Here is a 26,704-nt window from a genome sequence, read left to right as displayed (position 1 = left end):
CTCAGGAAAGTGATACACAAAGGTTAGTGCAGGTGACACCCCATCATGCTGTGTTCTTGAGCAGAAGGCTTGTAAGTCACTGGGCTACATATCACTATTGAGGCTCGGGGTGGAGAAACTTGCTTCCAGGTTCTGTATGTTACATCCAGCTTGAGACAAATATATGAAGAAGGAAAGCTGCTCTTGTCCTTTCTTATTTGTTTGAAAGCTGTTTTTATTTTAAATAGGGGCTGGGATGAGAGGGGGTCGCCATGTTAGGTAGATTGGTTCTAGACTAGCATATCATGGGATTGGTCCACGTTTTATATTTTTAGTGTCAGAGTGGAGGGTAGAATTTATGGTTTTCCTTTTCCACAAAGATATAGGTGAAAGTTGCCATGCATTTTCTGAACTGTTCCAAAATAGCAAGTAAAAGGGCATGTTATCCAACTCTCTCCTTGTCCACTCATTCCTCATTGGCTGTCCTCTTACCTGCTGTGACCCCTCTCTGGTACCATCATAATACTCACGTTAGAAGGAAACAAACACGCAAATATTGGCCTGGAAGTGTTCCTGTCCTTTCAGTTTACTTGTGGTGATGCACTGTGCTAACTACGGTAAAATCGGTGAAAACCAGAACCTGCGTAAGGCGGAAACTTGTCAGAGAAGGACAACTCAAATATCTTCCATTAATAGAGAATGACAGAAAAATGCTAAGACTGCACCCTGTCAAAGTGGAAAACTTTGGAGTCCTGAGTTTCGGCTCTCACAGGTTTCAGTGTATATCTTTTGAAGGCACTTGCTGCCATCTTCGATTTAGATCAGGAATCAGCAGTCTATAACCTCTGAGCTAGCCGCCTTTTTTTTTTTTCTGAATGACAGCTTACTTGGGATATAATCCACGTGCCATACAATTCACCTATTTAAAGTGTAAAATTCAGTGGATTCTAGGATTTTCACAAAGTTGCACAACCATTACCACAATCAATTTTAGAACATTTCAACACCGCCCACATCCATACCCGTTAGCAGCCACTCCTCCTCCCCCACCAGCCCGAGGTAACCACTTAGCTACTTTCTGTTTCTATTCTGGACACTTCATATAAATACAGTCATACAGCATGTAGTCTTTTCTGGCTGGCTTCTTTCACTTAGCATAACATTTTCTAGGCTCATCCATATTGTAGCTTGTATCTTGTTCCATGCTTTTTGTGATGAATGATATTTCATTTTATGGGCATACCACATTTGGTTTATCTATTCATCTGTTGAGGACACTGGGTTGTTTCTATTTTTTGTTTATTATAAATAATGCTATGAATATTTGTTTACAAATTTTTGTGTGGACCTAAGTTTTCAGTTTTCTTGGGTAGATACCCAGGAGTGGAATTGCTGAGTCATATGGTAAGGAGCCCTGGTGGTCAAGTGGTTAAGCTCTTAGCTAACAGAAAGGTTTGGCAGTTCGAACCCATCAGCTGCTCTGCAGAGGAAAGAAGTGGCAGTCTTCTTCCATAAAGATTACAGCCTTGAAAACCCTATGGGGCAGCTTTACTCTGTCCTATAGCATCGGAGAGTCCTATAAGTTGGAATCGACCCGACGGCAATGGGTGTGTTTTGGGTGGTAACTCCATACTTAACCTTTTGAGGAACTGCCAGGCTGTCTTCCAAAGCGGCTGTACCATTTTACATTCTCACCAGCAGTGTGTGAGTTCTAATTACAGCACAGCCTAGCCAACATTCGTTACTGTCTGACGTTTTGATTACAGCCATCCTAGTGAGTTGCTATGGTTTGGAATCGATCGATGGCACCAGGTTTGGTTTCTGGTTTTAGTGAGTGTGAAGTGGCTTCTCGTGGTTCCTGTCTGCATCTCCCTGAGGGCTAATGCTGAGCAGCTTTTCACGTATGTGCCCATCGGCCGTAGCCACCTGTTTTGGTAAATGATGTTCACTGGAACGCAGCCAGGCCTCCTTGCTTAGGCGTTGTCTAGGGCTGCTTCCACGCGACAACCGCAGAGATGAGGAGTTGCAAAAGAGACTGCACGGCCCACAAGGTCAAAGTATTTACTGTCTAAACCAGCTGACACCTGACTTAGATAAAAGAGCAGCAGCAGGTTCTGCTTTTGGGTGACAAAGGGGCAGGCATTTGGACGAGGAAAGGAAGGCACGGCTGCTAGGCCGGTCTTTCACAGCCAGCACTATTCCTGGGGGACACTAGCATGGAGCCGCTGAGATGACGCTTGGGGCCCGCGGAGCATAAAGCGAGAACCGGGCCACTCTGACAGCAGCTGCAGACGGCCACTGTATAGTAAAACAAACCTGTTGCCGTGGAGTCAATTCCGTCTCATAGAAACCCTATAAGACAGAGTATAACTGCCCCACAGGGTTTCTAAGGTGAATTCGAACTGCCAACCTTTTGGTTAGCAGCTGTAACTCTTAACCGCTGTGTCACTAGGGCTCCACAGTATTGAGGGAGGGGCTAACTGGCAAGCCAGGGGCCCCTGGAGAAATCGTCAAGTGTGAAGAAAGGTCCCAGGGTCAAACAGGAAGCAGAGAAAGCTTCATTTGAAAAGGTGGGTCCTTAGAGTGGCATTCTCAGTCTGGCAAAGCAGTACTATGGCCCTTCTTGTGCAAACTGCCTGGCCCAGAGCGTAATAATGGGGCTGCATCCTTTCCCTGCCCCCAGAAGAGAGTCTTCATATGACTTTTCCCACCTTTTCACTTTTCACAAATGTGCAAATCAGGCTGTTTTCAACTAAGACACTGGCTTTATGTGCTCAGGACTTCCAACCTGTTCATTCCAGGTTGAAACCCTGCTGAGAATTTGCATTTCTAACAAGTTCCCAAGAAGTTATACCTAAGAATTACCTGGGGGAGCTTGTTAAAATGTAGATTCTGACTCAGTATACCTGGGGTGGAAATGCAAATTCTCAGCAGAGAACTTGTTAGAAATGCAAATTCTCAGCAGAGGTTTGAACCAGAATGGACCAATTCAAAGCCCTGGTCTGGATTTCCCATCTTTGCTATAAATTCGTGCATGTTTTCTTCTCTTAAACCCCAAGCCTTCATCCCCAGAGTTTGGCATTCATGGGTCCAGTTTTATGCCCACTTTCTTTCCCTTCTGGAAAAAAAAAAAAAATCGCTTTTCTCAACTGGACTAAACCAAAAGCAGTTTCCTGAATAAACTGAATGCTTCAAAGGCCAGCATAACAGGGGCAGGGGTTTGGGGACCGTGCTTTCAAAGGACATCTAAGTCAATTGGCATGATAAAATTTATTAAGAAAACATTCTGCATCTCAGTTTGGAGAGTGGCGTCTGGGGTCTTAAACGCTAGCAAGCGGCCATCTAAGATGCATCAATTGGTCTCAACACACCTGGAGCAAAGGAGAATGAAGAACACCAAAGATACAAGATAATTATGAGCCCGAGAGACAAAAAACGCCACATAAACCAGAGACTACATTAGCCTGAGACCAGAAGAACTAGACGGTGCCTGGCTACAACTGATGACTGCCCTGACAGGGAACACAACAGAGAACCTCTGAGGGAGAAGGAGAGCAGTGGGATGCAAACCCCAAATTCTTGCAAAAAGACCAGACTTAATGGTCTGACTGAGACTAGAAGGACCCTGGTAGTCCTGGTCCCCAGACTTTCTGTTAGCCCAAGACAGGAACCATTCCCAAAGCCAACTGTTCCGACAGGGATTGGACTGGACGAAGGGATAGAAAATGATACTGGTGAAGAATGAGCTTCTTGGATCAAGTAGATACATGAGACTATGTTGGTATCTCCTATCTGGAGGGGAGATGAGAGGGCAGAGGGGGTCAGAAGCTGGTGGAATGGACACAAAAAGAGAGAGTGGAGGACACGAAAAGAAAGTGTGGTATCTCATTGGGGAGAGCAATTAGGAGTATATGGCAAGGTGTATATAAATTTTGTATGAGAGACTGACTTGATTTGTAAACTTTCACTTAAAGCACAATAAAAATTGAAAAAAAAAAAAAAAAAGTCCATTTCTAAAATTCCTGAACACTATAGTTCTGGTGGAGCCCTGGTGGCACAGTGGTTAAAGAGCTTGGCTGCTAACCAAAAGGTCGACAGTTAGAATCCACCAGCTGCTCCTTGGAAACTCTGTAAGGCAGTTCTGTTCTGACCTAGAGGGTCACTATGAGTCCGAGTAGACTTGATGGCAACCAAACTCGAGTTTGGTTGGCTTGGTTATAGCTCTGGTGGAAAACAAAGGAGGGCAAGTAGCCCTCAAGTAGCTGCCGTGACACCATCTTTTCTGACATCTTCCTTCACATACCCCAACACCTGATCAAAAAAAAAAGACACCCGCTTTCTTACTCAATCTTCAGGGAGGCCTTGGGCTTGCTCTCAGTCCAGGTGAAGCGCTTCAGCACTGGAGAGACCAGCAGAGTGCTACTGTCCATCCGGTAATCCTGGTGGGAAAGAAGGAAGATATTATACTTCCTGCCTGGCCCACACATTCACCACTCATTGCTGTGGAGTCAATTCCAACTCATAGCAACCCTACAGGACAGAGCAGAACTGTCCCATAGACTTTCCAAAGCTGTAATCTTTACGGAAGCAGACTGCTGCAGACACCCATGGAGTGGCTGGTGGGTTCGAACTGCTGACCTTTTGGTTAGCAGCTGAACGCTTTACCACTGCATCACCAGGGCTCCTTCTGCCTGGCCCAGAGGGGTTCACACCAAGCCACTGGGCTGCATGTCTGGAATCCCTGCACTCCCTGCCCTCAGCCTGCACAGTCCCTGCCTATGGAGACAAAGCCCTTTCTCCACATTCATGACCCCAAACTTTAGTCAGTTGCAAGAAATGTCTGTACCCAGTGACTTTGAGGCTTCTTCTTGAAGGTGGAGCCCTGGTGGTGCAGTGGTTAAGAGCTTGGCTGCTAACCAAAAGGTCAGCAGTTTGAATCTACCTGTTGCTTCTTGAAAACCCTATGAGGCAATTGTACTGTGTTTTATACATCTGAATCAACTTGATGGCAATGGCTTTGGCTTTTTGGTTCCTGAGGGGAAAGAAAACTAACTTTCCTTAGCTTAAATAAGAAAGAAAATTACAGGTAACAGGCTAGCATTTTCCATAGTACACTGTTACACAAATTATTGCATGAAGATATTAAAGCTAACTTTGGCAGATGAAGATTGCCTATTGGTATGCTGAGTTATTTAGGGCCATGATGTGCAAAAATTCTAAGAAATTAAAAGACATCATTTGATTTTTTTTTCTTTGAAGATTCCATAGACTTTTCAGGTCCTCCGTGGTCATGGTTTCCAGCAATTCGTTTTCCTCATTGATTCATCTTTAGCATCGAGTTTTATGCAGACTTCCCATCACTTTGTTCAGACAGCGTGTTGTGGTAAATGGATTCCACACTGTCCCTACCACCCTCTGGGTTCCTCCTGGGCTGTGCTCCTGTCCTTAGTATCACCACACAAGCCTAAGCAAAGAAGGCAACTATCATGTTTCATCACCGCATTAGGATGGAAAGGGTTAAGGTGGAGGGAAACGGGCCACTTTTTCAGTATTCCTTGGCGGAAGCAAACTGTCCGCACTTCCTCCAGCAGAGCAGCTGGTGGGTTTGAACCCCGCGGACCCTTCAGTTAGCAGACGAGTGCTTTAACCACTGTGCACCAGGGCTCCTTACCAAACAGCAAAACCAAATTTCCATCTCCTTTACCTTTGTGTTTTGCACCTTATTTGTAATGTTATTAAAATATTTTTAAAGCCTCTTTTCCTCTTTCTCTGCTGTTTCTGAGAAGGTTGCAGTGGTTTTGAGGGTGGTTCTGCTTTGGCTCAGGCTGCACTCTGCAGTGATCACCTTCACACCTCAGTTGGTTTTTCAGGCCCTTAATGGGACGCAGTGGTCGCCAGTGCTTCTCAAACCTTAGTGTGCACGCGAATCTCCTGCGGATCTTGTCGAACCGGTTCAGGAGGCCTGGGGCGGGGCCTGGGAGCCTGCGTTTCTGAAAGCTCCTAGATCATGGCAGCAGTGCTTGTCCAGAGACCACACTTTTTTTTCCCTATTTTATTGAGTCTAGACAATAAAGCTTATAGAAAATAATACGTGGCATAAATTATATTTCTACTGGCGCTGATCTAGGCAATGGCAATGTTCCCAAACGGTTGAATGCCATCAAGGTAGAACCTAGTGGGAAGTTTTTTTTTTTTATAGTCAAGTCCACAGTAAATCAGAAATGGCATTTTAAAAGCCTTGGTAATGACCACAGAGCTCACACTTGGAGAACCAGGGTCTACAAGACCAGAGACGCACTCTTGCTAGTCCCCCATACTCCCCCTGTTCTCTTGACCACATGTCCCAGGGCCTGGAAGGACAGAGCTAGGTGAGACCTCTTGTTTGCTAGGATCTACTGGATTGCTTCTCCTGGTGTGGCTGGCTAGGAGTATGGCTGGTCTGCTTCCAGAACCTTAAGGGGAGGGAGCATAAGACATAAGTAGAATGATTCCAAAATCTCCAGGCTGCTCTTAAGAGACAGCTCTCTGTTATATCGCAAGGCCCAGCAGGTCACGTAGTTTGGAGTTACTCTGTACTACTCTGAAAGCAATGTTGCATTGATGCAACAGTGACTGCCAAGATAATGACGTTTCCTAAGGGACAGAATTACTACCAGACAATGAGTTAGACCCTGGAGGTTGGACCCTGGAGGGAACTCTGGGTCTTCCACCCGTGGAATTCTACTTTCGAATTGGCTCTGCACAGTTAAGCCGCACTGTCAGTCCCCCTAGTGTCATTTCAGCCACCTCTAACCCCTGTTGACTAGAGCCACCTGAAGTCTGGAGTGTGTGTTTGGATGAAGTCTGGCAGAAGGTTCTGCAGTGTGCGGTGAGCAGCTTAGCTTCATTACTTACATTAAGCATGGAGATGCCATGCGGTGAAAGTTCTTCAAAGGTTTTGATTCTTTCCAGGCTCATGAATTTGAAAGCATTTACATATCTATGAAGAAGTAGAAAGAATAATCAGGGCAGGAGAATGCTTTGTCCAGCTTTGATGAGTCAGGAGACCTGGGACTCTGTATCCTGGGTTAAGATAAACCAAAACACCAGCAGGAATCACCTAACTCCTTCTGAGACTGAAATTCTCTTGTGGTGGTCCTCTGGGAATCCTAATGGTAATGCCACTTTCTACCATGATGTCAAGCCCAGAGGGATCTTTGGAAGACTCTGTAGTGGTCAGGCTTGTGGACTTAGAAAAGCAAGGCTGGTAGAGACCTGGGGCATCATTTGGTCTAAACACCCTATGTTACAAGGAAGAGAAATGATGCCCCGAGAAGTGATATGACTTTTATCATTTATAGCTGCCTACTTTCTAACAGGATATGAAGTGACAAATGAAATAACCTGTCAGCCTGATTTAATGGCATAGTTGAGTACTAGGGCCTGTCTTATATATTCTGTTCTGTGATTACGGGTTGGGAGGAATGGGTAGCACTTGTGTGATTTCCCTACAAATACCTACTGACCTTCTGTTGATGATGTATTAGGAAGGACCATCAGCAATATCCACTGTAGAGTCAATGGTTGAGGTCCTCTGCCACCCTCTGCAAGGCCCAATTTCTTAGGCAAGTATACTAGTGGTCCAAAGCTGAGCAGGACCCACATTACTTTGACACCCCCAGCCCTCATCTCTGGCCCAATCACACTCTACTAATTTATTTCATCCCAACCAGTTTTCTCATCCATAAAAAATGAATGACTCATCTGCTTTAGCATCTTGGGTTAGTATTGATAGGCATCTACTAAGGAGTTGAAGATATCTGGTGGCCAGCCCAGACTTGTGGTAATGGATTACAGGTCAGTGTGAACAGTGTACTGACATATAACCCATTAGCACAAGTCTGCACTGGCCACACATTGCTTCTAAGCCTTCATAGATGCTGATCAATATTTTCAGGCTACCGTAGCTCTTCACCATGCCCTCCCTGGCCACCTACCAAATTTGGCGAAACTGAGATCAAAGCTGGCTGTGCTTGCTGTAGCTCAAGATGCAAGAATGCTCACAAGACAATCTGAAGGGGTTCCTGACTGGACTGGGTACAGGAGGGAGTGTGAGAACATTTGGCTAAGAAACTCTATTCTGCCACTTTATAGCCACATAATTTTGGCAAGCTACCTTCCTCAAAACCTGAATATCCTACTTGTTCAGCAGGCATAGTAATATCTATTTCATGGGGCTGATCTGAGCGTTAAAGGAGCTATGTATGCAAAGAGCCTAGCACATTGCCAGAACCACACCAAATGTTTAACATACATGTAACTGCTATTACTCAATGTATGAGATACAGAAACCTGGCCCAACACGAGCACTCGTGTTTATTCTCATGCCCTTTCTCCAGTTACCTCTGCAGTAATGTGAGATATGCTAGTTTGTTAAGTAAGGGGAAATAAGCCAAAAAAGTTTTTTTGTTTGTTTGTTCGGTTGGTCAAGAAAAATCAATGTTATAGAAAAAAATGGGGGGATTGTTCAGAGTGAAATAGACTCGAGAAACATAAGAACCAAACTCAAGGTGTTAATCTTGAATGGATCCTACTTTTTTTAAAAAAAGGTATGAAAGACATTTGGGGGAAATTATGATAATTTGCATATTAGATGAGATTCTAATAAAAATTTTTTTTTTTTTTATACTACTATATGATAATTTCTGTGTGGTTATACAGGAGAAGGTCCTTCTTAGAAGTTGTATTCCAAAGGAGGGATAAAGTGTCATAATGTCTGAGACCCTCTTTCAAATCGTTCAGCAAAAAGAAAAAATACACATACACACACAGACAAAATAAGGCAAAATGTTAACAATGGTTGAATTTAGGAGTTGAGCATATGAGTATTATAAAATTCTTTTAATTTTTTGTATGTTTGAAAACTTTACAACAGAACATCAGGGAAAGAAATCTTACCTGACATCATCAGAGCTTCCTGAATTAAACTTGGGAGCAGAAATGTCTTCCTTGAAGAAGTCCTCAGAGAAGGCAGGAGTAGAGTATGTAAACCCACTACTTCCTGTCAGGATGGTATTGAGTGGGATATAGTCCTTCCCATCCTAAAACATCAAAGATGAAGGTCTCAGGGCACAAAATTTCACACCAACCCACTTCTGTGAAGCATTATGCCATCTTTATGTCATGTACACCGTCTTGGTTGTGTCTGGGACATGTTAAGGGATACTACCTCTGCATCCACACATATACATGTATTTTTTTACTGCTGATCTCAGCTATTCTAATGATAAAACAAAATAAAAATCACAAAAAATGAACAAAACACCTCCCTGACTTAAAAAGGCATTGGCCTTCTCATACTTTAGACAAATTTAGCTTTACCTGTTGTACATTTGCTTGAAGCAGATCGCCTAGTTTTTCCACAAGTTCTGCAAATCTTGGCCTTTCTTTTGGGTCTTTGTGCCAGCAGTCCAACATGAGCTGATAGCTGTTGAGAAGAAGCACAAGAGAAAGAGCTGGAGAGCCAAGATCATTCTATAGATAGCCCTACAACGTGACTGGGTATTGTTATACAAATTATGATTATGGTTTTTGTAGGCTATGATATTTGCCTTGATTTTAGGTCTCGGTGTGCAGCACCAACACATAAAAGGTTGTTTGGCCCAGGCCCTGCCGGCCATGGAAAACATCTGTCATAAAGGGAGAGTAATAGACCCATACTCCAGAGTCCATCTCCACCCAAGGCTCTTGGAGTGCCTTCGGTCTCTGCAAGAGTGGAAGGCCTGAGTTCTAATGTTAACCAAACAAAGTGATTTGTTCATGTCTAGATTGTTGATTTGAAGTCCTACTCCCCACCCTCTCCTCACTTTCAAAAGCAAGGCAGTACCCTTAAAGTTTACAAAGTCAGCATAGCCACAGATATCAATGGGTGAGTAGTTTCCAGTACTTATTCAATTCTTGGGTTGTAACAGAGGTTGGCTTGGGGCTCTTTATAAGCACGTAGGGTTTTCAAGTCTTCACATTCCATTACTGAGCTTAGCAGTGGAGACGGGTGGGAAGGCACACTGTGTTTGTGACCCATGTAAGTCCACATTGTTGGGTGCCGTCAAGACAATTTTGACTCAGTGACCCCATGTGACAGATTAGAATTGCCCCAAAGAGTTTCCAAGGCTGTAATCTTAATGGAAGCAGACTGCCACATCTCTCTCCCATGGAGCGGCTGGGGGGTTCAAACCACCACCGATCTTTCAATTAGCAGCCAGTCGCTTAATCTATTTACATCCCTATTTTTGTTTCAAAGTATACGAGGTGGCTGATAAAGACAGTAAGAGTACAGGGAGGTTAAAAAAGAGAAAGGAAGAATATCAGGAGGCAGGTAATGGAAAGATAAGAAGGGTGAAGCTACAGGCAAACTTAACATACAAAATTTATATCATGATTCTGAGTACTTTGATGAGGGCAGGTTCTGAGCTTCTAGGCAGGTGGCGAAAAGAAGGAGTAATCAATTACACAATGCACATAACTCAGAAGTTAAAAACAAACCGGTTACTCAAAAGAAACATGGCTACTCCTAAAACTAAAATCTGAAGTGAGGCTCTCCTCTATGTCTCCTCCCATCCAGGAACGGCTTCATGGAGTTGCGTTAGACGCTGCCTTTCAATGTTGGCCAACGCTTTAACAGCGGAATATACCATTCAGTAAAAACAGTTCTGACAGGCAAAACAATGTGGGCCCAGTGTGTGTCCTGAGGTTCTGGTTTAATCCAAGGATAACGTTCTAGGTACCCAGGAGAAAAGAAGCTCTGGTGGCAAAAGGGTTAAAGTGCTTGGCTGCTAACAGAAAGGTCATTGATTTGAACCCACCAGCCGCTCTGGGAGAGAAAAGACCTGGCAGTCTGCTGCCCTAAAGATGACAGCCTGGGAAACTATGGGGCAGTTCTACTTGGTCCTCCAGGGTCGCTATGAGTTGGAATCGACTTGATGGGGCACAACCACCACTGCCATCACCCAGGGCACCCAAGGCCTTCAGACAACCCTCCCAGCACACTGCTCTTCAAAAGCACGCTTTTCCTAACAGCTGGCCATGGAATTCAGCTTGCACTTTCTGACAGGTATCCAGCAGGCAGAGATCCTAAGTGTTTGATTGATGAGCTCAAAGATCACATGCCTCAATCTCTGATTCCCCTGCCTTTTCTGAAAACTCTGGTTCAAGGCTCCTCTCAGAAGGCGATGCCTGGTTCCCTGCCACACCTCTGCTCATCCGCTGTGCCTTTTTATTTCACTCCAGGGTCAGCTGGTTCCAAGAGCTGTGTGAGCCCTTTGGAAAGTGATGTGGGGGAGGGGAGCCACTGTATGGGAGTCACCTGACAGAAACTAGGGACACTGGGAAGGAGAGGAAGAGAACTCTAATTCTCTAACTCTGGGCTGTTGTCCCTGCTGCCTGGGAAACACAGGACAGGGAGCCAGAGCTGTGCAAGGTTCCTAACTGTTTCTGCCCAGCAGCGCCTCAGCGTGTAGGCTCCAGGCGCTGCCTCTGAGTGGTGCCAGGACCGGACCCACGGGCAGTTGGGGCTGACCTCCTAGCAGCCAGATGTCTGCACAATTCTATATGGAACTCGTTTTAAGGTAAATATATACATTTTACTAATGCACTGAGATAGGTATAAAAATGTATATCACAGATGCAGGTGGTCACTAGACAAAAGTCTGAGGTCTCTCACAGTGAGGCACGTTGGCTGTGGTGGAGGTTGGCCTATTTCCACCTTACTTACACTCAAGTAAGGAGCCTTGGTGGCACAGTGGTTAAGCACTCAGCTGCTAGCCAAACCCACCAGCTGCTCCATGGGAGAAAGATGGCAGTCTGCTTCTGTAAAGATTACAGCCTAGGAAACCCTATGACATTTCTGCTCTGTCCTATAGGGTCGCTATGAGTCAGAATCGATGCAATGGGTACATGGGTATACTCAAATAGTACTATTTCAATAGTAGAATTCTCGCCTTGCATGCAAGGGACCAGGGTTCAACGGAGGCTTGCGTGTTACTATGATGCTGAACTGAAGAAAGGCCTGGTAATCTACTTCCAAAGATCAGACAATGAAAACCCTACAGATCACAATGATCCAGTCTGCACCCAATCATGGGGCCGGTGCAGGACCGGGGAGCATCTCCTTCTGTGGTGCACGGGGTAGCCATGAGTCTGACTCCATGGCAGCTCACAACAGCACTCAAGTCTAATCCTCCAAGGCTCCTTTATCTCCAGCAATAAATAGATTCTTGGAGGCTGACAGAATAAAAACATTAAATATAATCTACAGAAAGTAGCCAAAGAAAGAAAGGCGTGGCCCACTAAGCCCGGCAACAAAAGGTGGCCCTGAGAGCAGAGAGCATCCCACCAAGCAGAGGCCTGGGGTGATCCTGGTCAGCATCACCCTTTCACCGCTTAGCAGGCAGCTGTTTTGAGGCAGGAGGAGGGGTGGGTGCTTTGTGAACAGGGCTCTCCCTGGTTCCTGTCTGCTGAAACTAGCAAGAGGGGCCACCTACAACTACTTGGTGTTTTTTTATTTTTGATTCTTGGGTTCTGATCTCTAGCTTGCACTCCTTTTGCCTTAAATTCAGTGCAACTCATCTCAACAAATACCAAAGGAAAAGGGGGGAAAAAAAAATCAAAGCATTGCTCATTCCCTTATTGAAAGACATCTGACTAAACAGGCTTTGGGCCAGGAACCAACGACTCAGTGTTACACAGTTTTACATCATTAAGTAAACAGGTTTATAAAGTAAAGAGACAGCAGTGGTGCCCCGCCCAACAGCCCTTCTTGAAATAAGCTGGTGGCGAAGGTCCTGTGGGAAGAGCTTCCTCTCCAAAGCTATCACCCAAGTTCCCAAGTACACACCACTTCAGGCCAAGTTCAGATCAAGAGCTTCCCAATTCTGAGAAGCTGTACTCCATCCTCACCCAGACCTTCCTACTGTAGGAACAAACAAGAAGGAAATTCCTCCATCTGCTTTCCAGTGCTGGAGGGAAGGGCTGAAGGTCTGAATTCTGGCTTTCTCAGCAAACATGTCACAAAGCTGCTCATTTTTTTTTTTTTTTAAATCTGCAAATAAACACCTCCCCATAATTGAGGACTTATCCTTCTCTCTAGAAGAAGCCTCTTCCGGTACAGGGGCTACCTGGGTGTGGTGTATGTCTAGACCTGAAGGTTTGACAAAGTCAAAGGAAGTTTTTAGTTCAAAGCTGATGGGACTTTGTATCCCTAGAGTTATTTGGGACCAGAACCTGGGTAAGGAATGGAAACACCCTGCAGGAATGTAGAATGGCTTTGTGGACTCTATACTCGGACTGAGTTTTCATAATTTACTAACGATGTGGTTGTGGGCAAATCACTTAGGTGCTCTGTGCCTGGGTTTTCTCATTTCTTTAAAATGGAAATCATAGTACCTACTTCATAGGCTGTTGTGAGGTAAATTAATACAGTGAAACCTGTGAGAGCCGGAACTTGACAGAACTGCCTTGTTTTTCTGGGTTTCGCAGTGTCTGACACTCGAGCACAAAACAACTATTAGCAATTACTATTATTATTCCCGTCAGTAATTAAGAATTTACTCTTGTAATTTCCAGATAATATGAAAAGAGAAAGGAAATATTTGCTTCAAAGCCTGAGTGGACATTTTACAGAGGACTATGGGGTACATGCATCACTGAACAGACCCTGTGGTCTAGGGAGATCACCCAGAGAGACGGGTTCTAAACCAGTCTCCTCAGCCTCTTAGCTGGTGGAGGGGAAATCACTAGACAGAAGCCAGAGGTCCCTCGCACCAAGGCACATTCGCTGTAGTGAAGGTTGCCTATCTCTACCTCACTAGAAGGCCTGGTGATGCAAATGGTTCAGCGCTATGCTGCTACCTGAAAGTCATCGGTTCAAACTCACCCAGCAGCTTGGCAGAAGTCCTGGCGATCTGGCCTAGAAAACCCTGTGGGGCAGTTCGACTCTGCCACACGTGGTCACTATGTGCTAAAAATCGACTCATGGCTCCTAACAACAACACACAGAATCTCAGTATCATTACTTATCAAATTCAGACTTTAATATCTGTCTTGCCTGCTTCTCAAGGTTGTTGGGAACTTCAACTAAAAAACACAAATCCTTTCCGTCCAGTCAATCCCAACTCAATAGCGACCCTGAAGGACAGAGTAGAACTGCCCCATAGGGTTTCCGAAGTTGTAATCTTTATGGAAGCAGACTGCCACAGCTTTCTCACACGGAGCAGCTGGTGGTTTCCAACCGCTGACTTTTCAGTTAGCAGCCTAGTGCTTAACCTCTGCACCACCAGGGCTCCTGGAATACAATTACCCAAACCCAGTGTCATCGAGTCGATTCCGACTCATAGCAACCCTATAGGAGTAGACAGAGTAGAACTGCCCCATAGAGTTTCCAAGAAGCGCCTGGTGGATTCGAACTGCCGACCCTTTGGTTAGGAGCTGTAGCACTTAGAATACACTTAGAAACCCATAAAGTGCAAAGTAATTACTCTTTGAACCAGGTCTCCTGGAGTCTGCCCCTCTCAGCAAGTAAAAGGAATCAAGTGATTAACAACCCCTCTGCAGCCCCAATGTCCTGGGGAGTAATCTGGCTTTGTCACCAGCTCTCATAAAGGACCTTGCCCCACGTCCCTGGCACTTTCTTCATAAGGACACCATGCAAGACTGACCAGAACAAGCCCCCTCCTTCTCCCCACTCAGGCTGCGCCCAGCCCTGCCTCCACAGGACTGAGCTCTCCGTCCGCCTGGTCCAGCTCCTCGTCCTGCGTCTCCCGAGCGTTGTCCCAAGATGAAGGAAAGAGACTGCAACCTTGCACTTTGGCCAAGCCCCCACTTCCTTCATTCTCTCTGACTCCTCCCCAAAGGCCATCCTACGGCTCTGACAGGACCCCATTGTGTGGGTGGGATGGGACGGCGGGCTGCCAGTTCAGGAAAGGTGGTGCTGCCTCAGGAGGCCCAAGTCCTTGTCAGCAGCTCAGCGAAACTGCCAGCGTCATCACATTCCTGCCCGGGCCTCAAAGTGCAAAACATCCACAAAAGCCTCAGGAAAAAGAAGACCCAAGAGAGGCAAGTAACTCTTTGCACAGTGGAGGGAGCCTTCTCGTGGAGCCTGTCATCGTCCTAGATTCACTGGACAGTTCAGCAGGAAGGCACCTCAAGGAGTCATCTGGTCCAGGAAGCTCCCGATAGCTCTCCCTGTTGTTGCTGGTGCTGTTGAGCCAATTTTGACTCATAGCAACCCCATGTGACGGAGGAGAACTGCCCCATAGGGTTACCTAGGCTGTAATCTTTATGGGAGCAGACTGCCAGGTCTTTCTCCCACAGAGCTGCTGGGTGGGCTCGCATCGCCGACCTTTCGGTTGGCAGCCGGGTGCGTAACCATTTGCGCCACCAGGTTATCAACATTGGAAGTGAGCTTTCTGGGCACAGATATTTCTCCAGGGCTTTTGAGAACTCTGTCAATGGTGTTTTGAGATTTCTACATGCATCTTCCCCACTGGCTTTCTGCATCATTCTCAGTTTGACAAACAAATCGCTTCAGTGTACATTTCTCAGGTCATGGCATTCCCACTCGGTTCCCAAAACCCGTTGCTGTCGAGTTGTTCTTGACTCATAGTGACCCCATGTGACAGGGTAGAACTGCCCCATAGAGTTTTCTAGGCTCTAATTTTTACAGGAGCAGATTTCCAGCTCTTTCTCTCATGGAGCCACTGGGTGGATTTGAACCACCAACCTTTCAGTTAGCAGCCAAGTGCTTAACTGTTTACACCACTAAAACAAACAAACAAACCTAAACCTGTTGCTGTTGAGTCACTTCTGACTCATAGTGACTCTACAGGACAGAGTAGAACTGCTCCATAGGGTTTCCAAGGAACAGCTGGTGGATTCGAATTACTGACCTTTTGGTTAGCGGCCAAGCTCTTAACCACTGTGCCATGAGGGCTCCATTTACATCACTAGGGGTCCTTAATCCTATCCCTAAAGGATACTAAAGGAGTTGTGTTTTTCCATGTAGGCTCTGTGGAGAATGATTACTAGTTGGGAAATTCCCCTTTCTCTCCTACACCTCTTCCCTGCAGTCCAAGCCAAGCCCCTTGTCAGTCATCAGTGTGGATGGAGACTAGGTCAGTAGCACTTCCAGCCCTTCATCCCTGAGGCTGCTTCACCCATTTGGCTCCTTCTTTTTGAGTGAGGTCAGAGTCTTATAGTGTGGTCTGGATTCCTAACATAGAGCTGAGGTTCTAACTTCCGTTCCCAGCTAGAGGTGCTGCAAAGTCATGTCATGGTCAGGAGAGGAAAGAGCGGGGAAGGCTCGAGGACACTGTGTCCTGCTTCTGGAAAACACTCCCACTACAGCTGGGCTCCACAGGGGCTGAGCAGAGACATCCCTGAAGACCAGGGGGATACTGTCAGAGGAACTCGTTTTTTAGGACTGAGATTCTAAAAAGTGAAGCAACAAAACAAATATGTCTGCCCCCTATCTGAGGTGTCCTGGTGGGAAGAGAGGTGTTGGATGGGAAAGGAAGGAAGCCAAGGGCCTCACATTTCAGGAGTTGCGTATTCGGGGGTCCGCATCCTCATGCCTTCCTTCAGGCGGCTGCAGAAATCCTCATCCATTTGCACTCCTGGGTACGGAGACCCACCTGTAGGAGACAAGGTGTGACAGCCAGGGCACATCATGTTCTCAGGGCACAAAAAGACCGTGCGGGGCAGTTCAGTGTTCAAGGGATGCTTTGATCATAAATTCCCAGTAACTGGACACCCACAGAGGGCCTCAGCAAACCCTTGCTAGGGACACACGCTTGGTTGTTTGTTCCACTGGTTTCGAGTATATCTGATGCCACAGGCTAGTCCGATAGGTTATTCCCTGTCGGTGCAGTCGGGAGCCGGAGTGTCATCTGAAGGGTCGCTTCCCTCCTCCCACAAAGGAATTCTAGTGAGATTCCACCATTAGAGACTCCTGCCTTGGGTTAAAATGAGCTTCTTTGTGAAAAGCCAACAGACTTAGCAGAGGCTATTGTGGATCATTCACACCTCAGTGGGAACGATGGTAAGTAGTCCCTTTCTTGCAAACTTCTCATGGCACTAGAGGATGAGGAGTTATGATGGGTCTGAGAGAAAAGGGCCCCCCACCCCCCGCCCTGGGCTCCAAGATTAGGGCAATGGTGTGGGGTAGGGGCTACCTGTGGGCAGGAAGTTAAGGACTTGAGGGTGCCAGAGGGGCTCTGGAATTTGCCCCTGGCAGCTTTACTGTCTAAGATCCTCTGCGATTGTTCCTTTTGGGGGATTCTTGACTGGAGAGAGGGAGGGATACCCCAGAGGTGGCTGGGTCTGGGCAAGGCCTCCCCATCTGCTCTGCTCTAAACCTCCCGCGCAGGCTACATCAGCGTTTGTCTGCACTTTACAGTGACCACTGCTGGTAGGAAGCAGCTGCAAGGTGAGCAGCGCTGGCACCGTGTCACTGTGGGGCCACTGCGGCCGCCAAGCTGCTTTCAAAGACTGGAAGCAACAGGTGCCTGTCATCGAAAGCAGGGGAATGATTTTCACACATTACAGGAAGCTGGAGATGTTACTGGGTGAGTTTTATTTGCTGTGAAAGGCAAATTTTTGGCAAAGCCCAACAGACTCTTGGCTGGAACGCGAGTTGGGACGCCTGGGAGCATCGATATGCGTCTGCATACAGATGTGGGCTCTGTGCACATCTGTGCTCATGGGGCCTTGGGCAAGGCTTCTAGCCACCCATACTGCATGTTGCTGGAAAAGGAATAAATACGACCAGTGTCCTGGGCTCGCGATGAGAATTGTTAATATCAGAGGCACTGGAATGGCCTCCTGCTTCCTGAACCTTCCCTACTGTTCAACTGCACTGTCAGGGCCTTTCCCGAGAAACAACTCGGAGGGGCAGGGAGACGCGGGGTAGAAAGAGGGAAGGGCACAGGAAATCTGGAAGTTTGAGGAATTAGAAGGGGGCAAAGTATACAGAAAGAGACCCAGGCTGGCTGGTCTGACCCCGCTCGTGTTCATACAAGCTATCTTTAGGGCACAGGGTGCACACAGACACCCTTCCTCATCTGAGATTCTAAGTGGGCCCACGCCTCCTTCAGGGTGTTCAGTCATTCTAAGTGCTGCTCCAGAGGACACCTGGTGGAAGATGCAGACATCTGGTTCTGGGCTATCGGGTCTCTTTGTTCCCCCGCACTTACCTAAAGAGAAGATCTCCCACAGCAGTACTCCATAAGACCACACGTCGCTCTTGGTGCTGTAGATTTTGTCAAAGATAGATTCTGGAGCCATCCATTTCAGAGGAAGCCGAGTCTAGGAAAGGGCAAAGGGGCCTTGAGCATGGAGGGCATGGAAACAAGGCACGTTCAACCCAAGTGCCCATGGGGTCGCTGCTCAGATTAGGCCTGAACCATACATCATTTCCAGAGCAGCTTCAGTTTCCCAACACTGGGAAAACGTGTAGCATGCAGCATTATGCTACAAGAGGTAGCCATGTGCTCGACCGATCCCTAGGAAGGCTAGTCAGAGCCTCTTGTGTCCAGCACATCCTAACTCCCCAAGTCTGCAAGAAATTCTTCTCCCAACAAAAGCTTGCCCTCTGCAAGGGCACTTCCAAAGCCAAGACCAAGCCTAGCGCCATTGAGTCGATTGAGTAGGACAGAGCAGAACTGCCCCATAGGGTTTCCAAGGCTGTAATCTTTACAGAAGCAGACTGCCACATCTTTCTCCCGTGGAGCAGCTGGTGGGTTCGAACTGCCGACCTTCTGGTTAGCACCCGAGTGCTTTAACCACTGTGCTACCAGAACTCCTTCTACGGGGCCACTTAGGGCCTGGAAAAGACTGACCTGAATTAGAAAACATCCTGAAAATCCATGATTTCCAAGAGCTTTTCTTAAGAAGGAGGAATTTTGAAGGGCATGCCTCGGCAGAAAGATAAGACTTCAACAGTCAGTGAGTGGGGAAGTGGCAAAGGCACTGGGAAGAGGGACGGTGACCGAGAGGCAGTTATCTAGGAGAATGGACGGCTGACTTCAAGTGTGCAGACAAATCTGCCTTTACTTTCAGATAGGAGAAACCCCAGTGAGTAAGGTCTGGCCACGTTAGATGGATGGGAACTGACAGCGAAGGTGGAACGATGGAGTGGCAATGAGAAAACTAGAGGGGAGAGGCTGAGAAGAAAAAGGATAGACGCAGAGGTGGATGCCATCTTTGCAATCCGGGACTCCCAAGTTGTTGTTTCTTTCTCTTTTATAAAAAACACCATGCAGTAGCAGTTCTCAAAGTATTGTCCAGGGACCAGCTGTCCCAGCATCACCTAGAAACTTCTCAGAAATCCAAATTCTCGGGTCCCACCCAAGACATACTGTGGCAGAAACTCTGGGGCTGGGGTCCAGGTGATTCTGATGCACGCTCGGGTTTGAGAACCACTCCTGCAGGTAATCTGTGGCACCCAGACATAAGCTTAAGGCCTCCGGGTACAGGCCAGATAAGAAAGGACACAAGAGGTCACCACAAAAGTGAAAATTAACACTATGTCCAAAAACAAGCGGGGAGAGAAGCCCATGTGCGCCAGCAGGACACGCCAGGCATGGAGGCAGACGTGGGAAGTAAACGACTTCCTCCCCTGTGAGATCCCCACCCTTTCCTGAGACATATACACCTGCTGAATCAATCATCTGGGTTTATTCAAGGGGAAGAGTCCAGGCTGTTCTCTCCGGAAGTTCAGGGAACTCCCCTAGGAGCCAGGGAGAGGTAAATGATCCGGCCTCCTGGGGTCCCACGGAATACTTCTTAGAGGAGCGAGTCTTTAGGCAGTGCAGCCCAGGGACAGGTACCCCCAGGAATTATGGGAGGAACAGAACCAGGAAACCACGGCCTCTCTGTACCTTACACAGGGTTGTTGGGTGCACAGCCCGTCTGGATTGCTTGTCTACACAGAAAGCACATAATGGTTTTTAGGGCCTACTGCCGGGGAAGTGTAAATATTTACCAAGGGCCTCAGTCTGTGGTTTAAAAATGAGAGGGTATAAATGAGTCAAGCAAACATCCAACCGACTTACATCTCCTTTTCTCACATAATCGGGGTTCTTATAAATATCCCGGGCAAGGCCAAAGTCGCAGATCTTCACCACATTGTTCTCAGATAAAAGGATATTGCGCGCCGCCAGGTCCCGATGAATGCACTGTAATAAAACAGTTGCATAATCAACGCACTTCCTTAATCCAGCCAACTAATTTCCTGTGCCTTCTCAGTGCCATTATCCTTAATTCCAGGATCCATTTCACACGGTGTGAAGGAAGCTACCCTGTGTGTACATACAGCCACCACAAACGTAAAATGCTTTTGTACAAACAGAGGGCTCCTGAGGCCCCAAAGTCCAGAGGTGCCCCGAATCTGGCAGGGGCTACTGTTCTGAGTTCCAGCCTCCTGACCCACCAAGCTGACCAGGCGAGGTTTCTGAAGGAGCACAAACTCCCTGCAGGCTTTTGTACTAAGCACTGGGATCAGCACTCTATCCGGCTGCAAATTCACGGGAGGGCTCCATGTGGATGTACGGATAGAAGCTCTCCCGTCAAGTACCATGTTCTCAGAGTCTGGCCAATTTGGAGCATATGCCAGAGGAGGCAACGTGAAGAATGGCTGCCAAATTCGTCTGGTCCTAAACCCAGTGAGGTTTACCCCTAGAACTCAATTCCACCCACTGGTACCCAAGACTCATCACTCTGAAAACTCCTAATAGCAAGGCTGCTTTGGCAATCTGACAGAATGAAGGCATTTGTTGTCATGTCTGCTCTACACTTAAGAACATGGCTATCAGCAAATACCAGGAAAAGTGGATCCATAGCAAAGGTGTGTGTTTGTCCATGCGAATATCCACGTGCCCTGGCCTGACAAAGAAGAAAACGCAGTAAAAAGCAAGGCTGACCTTTCTGGAAGACAAAAACTCCATGCCTCTGGCTACTTGAAAACTGTAAGAAATCAGATCTTCCATAGTGATGGGCTGCTTGTAGAAGCCGTCAGAATCTGGAAAGTATTAAAACCGTAACTGTTTTGCAATGGCTCTTGCTAGTCCAACAAATCCCAGTTTATTGGAACAATGTTAGCAAAACATAGAACAAACCAACAAGTAGACCAGAGTTCATTTTCGAGAGCGTTCGGGTTTCAATATGAACACCAGAGATTTTTTTCCGGGCCTCCAGCCCATTCTACCCAAACACAGGGGATGGGGTGGGAGGATAATCCGTTAAGGCAAAAAAGCCTGAGGGAGGCAATTATACAGTTCCCTGTCAAAATTAGTAACTCTTTAAATAATCTTAGTTCAAATCTTATCTCCCCAGGACATTACCCGGCAAGTCTCCCACGGATGTTTATTAGGGTGATAAATATGAAAAAAATGTCAGAGATGCACAGCAGGTTGTAAAAATATCTCCGATTGTAGGACAGGAAGGAACGAATACCTACCCTCCTCTTCCTCAACATCACTCAGGCTTTTATCTTCCTGAAACCCAGAGCTGGCGAAGCTCTCACTGCTGGTAACACTGTCTAGTCTTGGTTTCGTGTCTTGTTCCAGGTCCGGCTCCAGTTTTTCATTCTTAGACTCCACGTGTAGTGCCGCGTCCTTTAAACAGACCAAGAGGGATGCAGGTAAATGGGCGCTCAAGGAGAGCAGTGGGGAAATTGGTCCCTCAAGCTGGCAACGGCCTGAGTTAGGAGAGTGTCATTCCACAAAAAGGGCAATGGGTTAGCAGACACCTGGCTATTTCTAGGGTTGTGGGGTGTATTCTGCTTCTGACTGGGCTTCTCAACAAGGACTTAGGTCGGTGAAGGAAGTATTAATAGCAGGTGGTATTTACTGGAAACCCTGGTGGCGTAGTGGTTAACAGCTACATCTGCTAACCAAAAGGTCGGCAGTTCGAATCCGCCAGGCACTCCTTGGAAACTCTATGGGGCAGTTCTACTCTGTCCTATAGGGTCAACTATGAGTTGGAATCGACTCGACGGCAATGGGTTTGTTTGTTATGGGATGGTTATTTACTGAGAGCTGACTCGTGTGAGAACGTGAGGTAGGTTTTTCTCACTTAATCTTTCCAACAACTGTGTGAAGTAGTTCTTGTTTTTACGTGAAAAGAAGTCAAGTAGTCAAGGTGACACAGCCAGTAAACGGCCAAGCTTGAACCCAGGTTTGACTGACTCCAAAGTCTGCACCCTTAACCACTTTTCCACACCACGCACCAGCTTGGGAAGGAGGGCATGAACGTTAACAAATGATAGCATGAATGTTGCAAATTTGCACTGCTCTCAGCCCCAGGGCACCACTTTTTACTTTTTATGTTTTTTTCACCTTATTCAGTGTGGGACATAGGAAAAGTATTGAATGAAACACCTTGTGGGACTTAGTTACTGGGTTTGAAAGCTCAGGACCAGAGTCTCAGGGGTCACCTAGCTCAACTGGCATACCATAGCTCATAACGACAATGTTCTACATCCTAGTTTGATGAACAGCTTGTGGGGTCTTAAAAGCTTGTGAGTGACCACCTAAGACACAACAATTGGAATCCTCCTACCTGGAGCAAAGGAGAGTAAAGGAAACCAAAGACTCAGGGGAACAATTAGTCCACAGGACTAATGGCCACATGAACCATGGCTCCCTCTAGCCTGAGGCCAGAAGAACTAGATGGTGCCCGGCTACCCACTACTGACTACTCTGACCAGGACACAATAGAAGGTCCCGGTTTGAAAACGTAGAACAAAAGTCATATTCATACAAAAGACCAGGAAGGAAGTAACTGAAGAAAAGGCTGAAGGAACCCTGGAGACTATTGCCCTAAGACACTCTTTTAACAGAAACTGAAGCCACTCTTGGAGGTCACCTTTCAGCCAAATAATAGATTGGTCTTTAAAATAAGCAATAACACAGGTGAGGAATGTGCTCCTTAGGACAATCAATTATACGAGACCAAACAGGCAACATTTGCCCAAAAACAAAGATGAGAAGGCAGGGAGGGGCAGGGAAACTGGACAGACGGAAACGGAGAAGGCAGGGGGGAACCGGGGAGAGTGCTGACACATTCTAGGGACAGCAACCACTGTCACTGAACACTGTGTGTATGGACTGCTCAATGGGAAGCTAATCTACTGGGTAAACTTTCACTTAAAACACAAAAAAGTGTTCAAAAAGAACAAGTATTCTATGGGGAGTTAGCAAAATGTTACCAAAAGCGTTCTCAGCATGCTTGGGCTTCACTTCGTGACCACTATTAGGGTAATATGAGAAAGCTGTAGGTTACCAATTTCTCTGGTTTCCTTGGGGAAGCAGTGAATGTGAACATTTCTTTTTCCACCTCCCATTTGAAACACAGATCTACCACCACCAACTACTCTGACCGGGATCACAACAGAGGGTCCTGGACAGAGGTGGAGAAAAATGTAGAACAAAATTCTAACTCCCCAAAAAAGACCAGACTTACTGGTCTGACAGAGACCAGGGAAACCCTGAGAGTATGACTCAGTACTGAAGTCACTTCTGAGGTTCACCCTTCAGCCAACGATTAGACAGGCCCATAAAACAAGCAATAATACATGTAGCTGTATACGAAACTTAATGGGCACAGCAACCCAGGGGCAAGGACAAGAAGCCAGGAGGGGGCAGGAAAGCTAGACGAATGGAAATGGGGAACCCAAGGTCAAGGAGGGGAGACCGTTGACATATCACGGGGTTGGCAATCAATGCCACAAAACCATATCTATATTAATTATTTAATGAGAAACTAATTTGCTCTGTAAGCCTTCATCTAAAGCACAATAAAAAATACTAATGAAAACAAAACAAACAAAAAACACAGATCCAGTTTCATCCTAATGAGGGTAGAAAAGGCCTTTCACGCTGGACTGGGCAACCAAGTCCTGGTATCTAATCTGGCTCTGCCATCAACCATACAACCTTGGGCAACTCGGCTTACTATTCTGGATTTCATTTTCCTCACCTGAAAAGTTCTGTCTTTAGTAATTCATCTAATAACTACGACACTACTTGGTACTTCTGAGGGATTTCCCAACTGTACTGTGTGCCTAGCCTTGATTCTGCTACATGGCAATACAGAAATAAGGGCTGAGGGGTATTGGAGTTCAGTGGTATTATGGATTGAATTGTGTCCCCTCACAAAATATGTGTTGTAAAGCCTAGCTTCTATGCCTGTGGTCAAAAGCCCATTTGGGAATGTGTTTTCTTTGCTATGTTAATGAGGCAGGATTAGTGTCGGGTGTGTCTTGAGTCAATCTCTCACAAGATATAAAAGGTGCAGGTTAAGCAAACCAAGATGGAGAAGATACATGCCAAGCCATATGAAGATCTCCATGGGATCAGGAAACAGAAGTTGAAGTGACAAGGACCTTCCCCCAGAGATGAGAGAGAGAAAACCTTCGCGTAGAGCCAGCACCCTGAATTCGGACTTGTAGCCTCCTAAACCATGAGGAAATAAATTTCCGTTTGTTAAAGCCATCCATCCACTTGTGGTATTTCTGTTATAGCACCACTGGATAACGGAGACAAGCGGTGCCTCTTGGTTCACCTGCAGCGTGTGGCGTGTGAGGATTAGCAGGCTCCCCATCTTTCCTTGGCTTTTCCTAGAAACGCCAGGAAGCAAGAGTGATCCTTCCACTAGAGGGCACCGTGGGAGCAAGCAGAGGACAGAGGGAGGGAGCTTCAGGAGGGACATCCTGACATACTCTGAGCACATGGAGGGTGTGAGGTTCCTGGTCCTTGAATAGAGACCTTCCTGTGCAGCAGGACTTGGAGCAAACACCCACCACCACCTCGGGTGATGCACACGAGAGGAGGTAAAGAATAGAGCTATGGGTTATTGTGTCTCCCTGAGGCAGTTAGATTTGATACTGCTTAGCTGGGGGCTGGAATTTTACTTTTCACAAGAACTTCGTGGCACAGAAGGCAGCAGGGAAAGGGTGCTGGCAAGAGGGTGAGGCAGGAAAGTTTCTAGCTCTGTGAAATCTCCCCTCTTCTCTTGCCTCCCAGAAATCACAGCCAGGGTCACATCTCCAAGGACTTAGCTCAGGTTCCCTCACCCCCCTTTTGGCCCCCTAACCGACGGTATATTCAGCTTTGCTTATCAGTAACCATCTCTGTTAAATAAAAGTTAATTTTTTGAGCTTCCAGGACTCTGGCAGAATACAGTGAATTTATTACAAATAATATTTAATATTTAAGATTCTGGTGAATTTATTTAGACATTAAAACCTCTCATTTCTACTTTGCCTTTTGGTTTTGCGTTTCCTTCACCTCTGTCTGAAATACAGCTGTGGGTTCTCCATGAAAACACTAAGCTCCACCAAGCTGCACAGGGAGGCGAGTCATTAAATATAGCCAGAGAAGGAAGCACGGTCTTCAAAACAAAGGACGCTGGAGCCCCAACGTTCCATCCTGCCTGGGTCCCTGGGGTGTTCTGCTGGCTTAGTTCTTTCTGAAGCCAGTCCAGGGTTTCAAAGCTGGAGGGAATTTGAATGACCTCAGCCCCCACGGTGCCACTTTACACTTTATCTTATGTTTTTTTCACCTTTTCCAGGGTGGTGCATAGAAACCGTTGAATGGGAAGGCAACTGAGCTGGGTTCTTTCTCTCCTTGACTTTACTTCTTGGTAGGTGTGTGTCCTTAAGCCAGTCACTTGACTTCTCTGGGCACATCTATCAGATGAGAGTGTGAACTAGCTGATCACAAAGATCCCTTTCAGCTTCAAGATTCTAATTATTAGAGGGCATGGTTTAAAACTGGGGCAAATACATTCCCGCTTACATGTTGCCAGTCTTGTCAAATATCTATGTCTCTGGCCAGATCAGTTTGAGACATGAGAAAAGGTCAGCTGTTCAGTGGTTCTTACCTGTGTGCCACATGAGGACTGTTGTTCACATGGCAGTTGGCCATCACTCTTGGATGTTGGACCCTTTATCCATCAGTGGACTCACCCAACCTTTCTATCTATCTCTGTGGGTCACTAATGATGATAATGAGGATTAACATTTACTGAGCGCTTCACTGAGAACATTGGCTTCTCCCAGCCATCCAATGAGGTGAGTCTATTATGAGTTCCATTTAGTCAATGAGGAAACGGAAGCTTAGAGAGTTTGAGTAGTTTGTTCAGGGTCCCAGATTTCATGAGTAGTGAAGACAGGATTTGGAACCCTAGTGCGCAGTGGTTAAGTGTTTGGCTGCTAACCCAAAGACCAGTAGTTTGAATCCACCAGCTGCTCCTGGGAACCCCTACGAGGCAGTTCTATTCTGTCCTACTGTAGGGTTGCTATGAGTCAGAATCGACTCTACAGCAATGGGTTTGATTTGTTTGTTGTTTGTTAGAGTCAGGATTTAAAACCAGAAGAGTCTGATTCTGGAGTCTCAGAGCTTAACCATTATGTACACAGCCTCATCACCAGCACTGCTGAGTACCAGTTAATAGTGTTGAACTGGTGTCTCCTAGACTTCTCCAGCTCACAGAAGGACACAGCATCGGTGCCGAGGCTGCCCTGGCAAAATGTTATGAAATTTTTTCTCCTCCACTCAATGATCTAAGTCTTATTTGCCTTCAGATCTTGGACCCATGAGTTCCTTTTATTACACAGCTTTATTTTAGTGGATAAAGCTAGTAAAAAGTGTGTACAGGAGTGAGATGGGTGGTGAGGGTGTGAGGAAGTAAG

The 26,704-nt window shown here is 46.5% G+C and overlaps 1 protein-coding gene and 1 non-coding gene across 2 annotated transcripts in view; both read right to left on the bottom strand.

Annotated features, from left to right (window-relative positions):
- The window catches only part of FLT1 (fms related receptor tyrosine kinase 1), a 202,752-nt gene that overhangs the window by 4,870 nt on the left and 171,178 nt on the right, over positions 1-26,704 (bottom strand). Inside the window, exons 21-29 of the mRNA XM_064275298.1 lie at positions 21,467-21,623; positions 20,931-21,028; positions 20,064-20,186; positions 18,204-18,315; positions 16,544-16,643; positions 9,340-9,445; positions 8,917-9,059; positions 6,874-6,958; positions 4,324-4,418 (exon numbers count right to left, since the gene is read on the bottom strand). Of these exons, the coding sequence (XP_064131368.1) occupies positions 4,324-4,418; positions 6,874-6,958; positions 8,917-9,059; positions 9,340-9,445; positions 16,544-16,643; positions 18,204-18,315; positions 20,064-20,186; positions 20,931-21,028; positions 21,467-21,623 (1,019 nt within the window). The remainder of the gene's footprint in view (positions 1-4,323; positions 4,419-6,873; positions 6,959-8,916; positions 9,060-9,339; positions 9,446-16,543; positions 16,644-18,203; positions 18,316-20,063; positions 20,187-20,930; positions 21,029-21,466; positions 21,624-26,704) is intronic.
- LOC111751696 (small nucleolar RNA SNORA32) lies at positions 6,114-6,230 on the bottom strand. The gene has a single exon (XR_002786794.2). It is a non-coding gene; the product is annotated as a small nucleolar RNA SNORA32 (small nucleolar RNA).

This window comes from Loxodonta africana, chromosome 23 (genome assembly GCF_030014295.1).
Source record: "Loxodonta africana isolate mLoxAfr1 chromosome 23, mLoxAfr1.hap2, whole genome shotgun sequence".
Classification (NCBI taxonomy): domain Eukaryota; kingdom Metazoa; phylum Chordata; class Mammalia; order Proboscidea; family Elephantidae; genus Loxodonta; species Loxodonta africana.
The sequence above is the reverse complement of the archived record's forward strand: the minus strand, read 5'-3'. Positions and strand labels throughout refer to the sequence as shown.